The 6,122-nt window shown below is 48.3% G+C and overlaps 1 protein-coding gene across 3 annotated transcripts in view; it reads left to right on the forward strand.

Annotated features, from left to right (window-relative positions):
- LMX1A (LIM homeobox transcription factor 1 alpha) overlaps positions 1–3,668 on the forward strand; it is a 163,793-nt gene extending 160,125 nt beyond the window's left edge. Inside the window, exons 6-9 of one of the 3 annotated variants that reach the window (XM_023510826.1) lie at positions 354–423; positions 1,043–1,046; positions 1,534–1,688; positions 3,514–3,668. In XM_023510826.1, coding sequence (XP_023366594.1) covers positions 354–423; positions 1,043–1,046; positions 1,534–1,688; positions 3,514–3,668 — 384 coding nt within the window. Of the gene's footprint in view, positions 1–353; positions 467–1,042; positions 1,047–1,517; positions 1,689–3,507 lie in introns of all 3 variants that reach the window. The other 2 variants (XM_023510824.1, XM_023510825.1) reach the window with 2 other exon arrangements.
- Positions 3,669–6,122: the final 2,454 nt, after the last annotated feature.

The following is a 6,122-nucleotide window of genomic DNA, read 5'->3' on the forward strand; positions in this document are numbered from 1 at the left end:
ATGCTTTGTATGTCCACGCTGGGCTACAGACCCCACAGTCACACACTTATTCCCTTGTGTAAAACTGTCACAACACAAGCAGCAAGTTTTATTTGCTGGGGAGGAGTCCCTGTTCCTGCTAAGACAAGCCACATCACCAAAGTCGAGGAGCCCTCAGCTGAGCTGCTTCACACATGAACCACTTACCGTGTTCCTCAACTGCAGCTCTCTTACTGATCAAATGCCAGGGAAAGAGTCCTTCTGCCTTACAAAGAAGCCCCCTCCTGGAGAGGGAGTCACCTTCGGGTTCCCCTTACCGTGGCAACTGGCCACAGGCTACCCACCTTCTCATCCTGTGATCCTCTCCTCATCAGATGAAGAAGTTGGCCAGGCGGCAGCAGCAACAGCAGCAGGATCAGCAGAGCACCCAGAGGCTGAGTTCTGGTAAGCCAGCAGCTCCTCCTGGCTGCTCCCTGCTGGCATCCAGGCCGCTCCTGCCAGAGTTCCCCTACCACCCAGCTCTCTGACTGACATGTCAGTGAAGCCCCTTCCACACCCAGTGGAGAGATAAGGCCTTCAAGTGAGGACTAAGCCATGAGGAACTTGAGAGTGGGTTGAAAGTACCTGGGCTTTAGGCGAGAACTGATGATTACAGGAGCCCCCACTCCTGGATCCTTCCACGGTGTCAGGGGAGTGTTCTACGCACATGTACCCTGGTGGCACGAAGATTGGGGAAGGCAGTGAAGAAGATAGGTTGTGGGAGTCTTTAACGAAGTTAAAAGAAAACACCCAATAATAATTATATTGGAACAACGTCATTCTTAAAAAGACATGCCCCTCCCCAACCCAGCCAATGAGGAGATGCCATGAATGGTCTGTACCTTAGAGCAGGGCTTCTCCCATTTTAATGTGCGCATAAATCACCCGAAATCTTAGTGTTTGAGAACAAAAACTCAGAGATCCTGGTACTTCAACTAAAGTATTCTAAGAGCAGTTCCCAGGGTGGACTGAAGGGGGTAATGGATGGTGGGAAATAGAGTCTCTGTCCTCCTCATGTTCGGAGAACTGTGCACAGCAAGACATGGAGGTAATAACTGAGTCCTCCTTCTTTATAAAATTCTGCACATATGCATAGCAGGTGGTAGTCCCAGGATATGTCCATGCCCTCTGATGGAATCTTAAGATCCTCCCTTGAAGTTAGCTGGGCCAGTGCCATGATTTTCACTTGACCCATGGGGCTCACGGTGGGTTAACGAGGGAAGGATCTTTACATTTATCCAAGCCAGTGGCTGTCAAACCTGTGTGCAGCATCAAAACCCCTTGTTTCCATGTCAAGGATGTTCTCAAACTTCAGCTGCCCGCCCTCACCCCCATCCTTTCCTCCAAGGCAATCCCTGACAGCTTTTGGTGGGCACAGGCTGGCAACCATGGATATCACCTCATCTCATTCCATTTTATAAGTGAGGACAGCAGGACCCAGGGAAGTGACATGCTGGGCTGTGCATTGAGAATGACCCGTCTCCTCCTCTGTCCCACAGCTCAGACTAACGGCAGTGGGAGCGCTGGGATGGAAGGGATCATGAACCCCTACACGGCTCTACCCACCCCACAACAGCTCCTAGCCATTGAGCAGAGTGTCTACAGCTCAGACCCCTTCCGGCAGGGTCTCACCCCACCCCAGATGCCTGGAGACCACATGCACCCCTATGGTAAGAAGGTTTATGGGCCTCTCACACACTGTGGGGTTTTCTTTCTCTCCGAAATGCATCTATGCAGTTTTTAGAGGCTCAGCAAAATTCCAAAGCAGAATAAGTGCCCCACAAAACACTGTCTGAATCACCTAGCCGGTGGTCACAGAAGGTGGACCCACACGCATATTAATTAGTGATGATTTCCTTTATTCTTGTTTTCAAAGCTCTTTGTTTGTTATTTTTCAATGGAATATTATGTTTTTATTGTAGACCTGTGTATTGACACTGAATTCAACCATCTTGTGTTTCATGCCAGACACCGCACTGACATATCTGCAAGAATATCAGTGCTGATATAGGCAAAAGGTCTTCATGGAGCAAACCTTTACCTAAAAAAAGAAAATACATAAAAAGCATAGATAAGCACTGTGCTACTATGGATACGAATAGATGCTCTAATTTATGAAACATAAACTGACTTGTAGTATCCCCCCTGTACCCAGTCCTTCCAAACTGATATTGATTTGAATGTTGTACACGAATAGCCAAGCCTTCCCACTTGTCCAGCTTACTGCTTAAGCTAGTAGACACCAGCTGGGGCCCAGAAGACCCTGGTCCGTGAGGTGAAGTCTGTAGTGAATGCTCAAGTTCAATCTTGGGGCCAAATATAGTCTATTTTTAAATAGAGAAAGCCAGTGGTGCACATAATGCATTGATCTATGTGTAATCTGTGACAAATTATCCTAATAGTTGAAAAATAAAGTTTTATTCAGCAAACCTTCAAAATATTAAGTATCAGAGATATATGCCTTGGCTCATAGATTTTGTCAAACTACTTCTTCTTTGTCTTCAGTGAAAAAAATTTGTTGTTAAAATGGCCCCCACCTTCCCCTGTCACATAGTCAGTGAACAGTCAGTAAGACCTGCCCCCACCCCCACCCCCAGGCTCTTCATAGGCCAAGCTCATTCACTGATACATTCACAGATATAGTGCACGCTCCAGTGACCATTTGGCTTCCTTAGAAGACACTTGAATAATTCTTGGGAAAAGGGGCAAATGCATGTTTCACAGATTCTTAAATGTTTAGAGTCTTGTTAAGTTATTTAAAGGACCCCCTGACATACCTGTTCGTAAGATGAATAATTAAAGCCCTATGGCAAGTTTTGTAAATTTCAACCTTCACCTCTTCCGCTTTTACCGAGGCAAAGCAGAACCTCCAGGTTCTGGCCGCAGTGCCCTCAGCTGTCCTGCAGTGTGCGGTGCTGACTTCTCCGTCAAGTCTATAAATCAGCTGAGGGCAGGCACCTCACCTGGCTTTACTTTCAGGACAGATCTGGGAAAGAGCTTGAAAGGACAGACGTTACCCCTGAAGGTTTCATTAGCCTCACTCCAAGAGCTGATGTTTATTTTGTACAGTCCCTCCTCCCAGCACCATTTTGGAGGCCCCCATCCCTCAGGAGGCCTGCCCCCTCCCTCCAGCCTCTGGTGCCCTGTCCCGCCTACGCCACACACTCCCGGTGCAGACAGCCTGACATTTGTACGCTGGCTGCTCTCACGTTAGCACTTTGTCATATCCTAGTTTACAGGGTGTGAACTTGTTGCACTTTGGATATGAGCCCTCCTACAAGAACTGTAGACTTTTTGCGGGCAGGGACTATGTCCCCTCCTACTTTTCTACGCAGTTAAACTTCAACCTCCACCCTCTTGAGAAAGTTTTACCTGGGGTGGGGCGGGGTGTGCTCAGGCATTGTGTGCTGGATTCAGCTGAATTTCCTGGCACTGAGCTGTGTCCCTCTCTCTCCAGACCCTCATGCCGGTGTCTCATCTCCATTTCAGGTGCAGAGCCCCTTTTCCATGACCTGGATAGCGACGACACCTCCCTCAGCAACCTGGGTGACTGTTTCCTAGCAACCTCCGAAGCCGGGCCCCTGCAGTCCAGAGTGGGAAACCCCATCGACCACCTGTACTCCATGCAGAATTCCTACTTCACCTCTTGAGTTCCCCTAGAGTTCCGTGGTTAGGCTCCCATACAGAACCACACCACGCAAGGGGGTCACTGGCTTTAGGATGGGGAGGCCAGTGAAGAGGTGGGATGGGGAGGGAGTTTTGTTGGGGATGCTGTTGTATAATGATATGGTGTAGCTCGGCATTTCCAAAGACTGAATACATTATGGATTGCATAGTTTAATGTTTCTAATAAGAGTCTTAGCATTAGATGTGAAGATGTGTTTATCATTAAGGACAGGGACTTTTAAGCTAGACATTCTCTTGTAAACTAGATACTAGGGACTCCTAACAACTTCCCACCATTTTGGGGAAGCTTTTGTCAAGAGGTGCATATGTCTCTCCACCTATACATACACCCATAGACCGAGGGACAGATAGATGTGTGTGTGTGTGTGAGTGTGTAACTTTTCATACTTTATCATCAAAGTTTATTCCTAATTATAACAGACACCAACTGTACAGCAAAAGTAACTTTATTTTCAGTGTGAGCTATATTTAAGGAAATGCTTGATGCACTTAAGTTATAAAATGAGATAATTTACTTTTATAAACTTTATTTTTAGTTTGGAGAGACGCGTCGGCAGGGCAGAGAGGGCCACTCCACCCAGCCCCCGAGCTCTGAGTGCTTGAGTCCATTCTGTTTTCAGAGTGTCATTGAGGTGGCTGACGGTGTTCTCTACTGGATTCCTGCTCCCTTTGAGGTTGAATCACTGGGCTTGGGGGGGACACAACAATCCCCCATCATGTTCTTAGAAAATGGAAAGCCCATACTTTGGGGCTTTATTTAAATTCAGACATGTGGTTGCTGGGCAGTGGTAGGAAGGTCACTTCTGCTCTGGAGCTTCAGCGTCTGCCCATGTGGATGAGGCTGACTGCATGTACCTACCTCACTGGGAAACACCAAGGCTAGTCCACCCCCAGGTCACACGAACAAGGCTGAGATTAACATCTGACACTTGGTTAAAGTGCAACCCCTCACCTGGCAAGGGAGGATGCCTAGGGCTGCAGCAGGAGGGCAACTCTGCCTGCCCAGGTCCCTCTGCAAAGCTGACAAAGATGTCAGTTCAGGGTGGCTCAGAGGGACACCAGAGTCCTTTGAGGGGAGGAAGCTAAGGCTGCAGGGATGAATGAGGGCATGGTGTGTTCCAGAGCAGGGATGGGCTAATTACTGCCTGCAGGCCTATATTTTATGGCTTGCCAGCTATGAATGGTTTTTACATTTGTAAAGGTCATTAAGAAAAGAAGACAAAGAAGAAGAAGAAGTGACAGGGTGTATGTAGCCCAGAAAGCCTGAAATATTGCTACCTGTATTATCTGGCTCTTTATAGAAAAGACTGGGGTCCCTGTTTTAGAGGGCCTGTTTCTGAAGAGCCCCACGGATTTTGTGGAGGCAGAGAATCTGGGTGGAAACCCAGGGTGCTTCCTTCCGACTCACTTCTGTGACTCTCAGCACAGAGGACCCAGCAGCCATTGTACATGGGGACAGTTCCATACCCTGGTCTCCAGCTGTGGTGCTAGGATGGGCTCTTTTTGTGCTAGAAGGCCTCTGAGAGTGCCGTGACAGGCAGCCTCACTGCTGGGGATGCCACCAGAGACTTGAACACAGTGACACATCTCCATCACTCTCTGCATGGCCAGAGGGAGTGCGTCCTCTCATGGTAGAGTCTATGTCGTGTGATTTTTGTGCTCTTGTTTGTAATTTATGCAAGCCACCAAGAAACCCAAGCCAGTCTGGTGAGTGAAAATGATGCAGATGCTGTGTGGCTCCGCAGTTTGCTGTGGGAAAGACCCGTTGGAGAATGTAGCAAGTCCCATGTGAGTGAAAACAAATAGAGATCCTGATTCCACTCCTTAATGGCATACCGAGATGCAATTAAAAGCCTCTTACGAATGAGCTGTTGTTTATTCAGGGTGGGATGGTGGGCCGGGAAACAGGGGAACACGGGAGTTTTGTCCACTGAGCCGCGGGGATGAGGATATGGCAAAGCTTTAAATGAATGGAAGGAATAACAGCAAAACACACAGGGAAAAGCGTCTTTCACCTCTTGCCCAGAGGGAAGGAGACCTTAGTCTTTACGAAAACCCTCACAGAAGGAGGCACTGGGAACCTTCCGTCGTCATCGTCAAGCTCACATGTGGCAGAGAAGTTTGTGACACACACTGGGTGAATGTTGGCTTGGAAGTCAGTAGAGTCATGAGGCAGGAGAGGGATCACTCAGGCAGGGCTAGGGGCAGATGCCGGGTCAGGAGGGAAAGCAGAGCAGCTGACACCGGCTCCTGCCACTCTCTCCTTCCAGGCCCTCTCTAGAGAACTCCCAGAGTTCTCAACAATTTTAATGTGATGTATGGGTGGGCAACAAATATTCCTGTGAGAGGAAGAAAGGAAATGGTGTGAATATAAGACCAGGAGACATACTCACAGGGTGGCATCATTTTTTATCTGT

Source organism: Otolemur garnettii, unplaced genomic scaffold, assembly GCF_000181295.1.
Source record: "Otolemur garnettii isolate 467f Iridium unplaced genomic scaffold, OtoGar3 scaffold00016, whole genome shotgun sequence".
Classification (NCBI taxonomy): domain Eukaryota; kingdom Metazoa; phylum Chordata; class Mammalia; order Primates; family Galagidae; genus Otolemur; species Otolemur garnettii.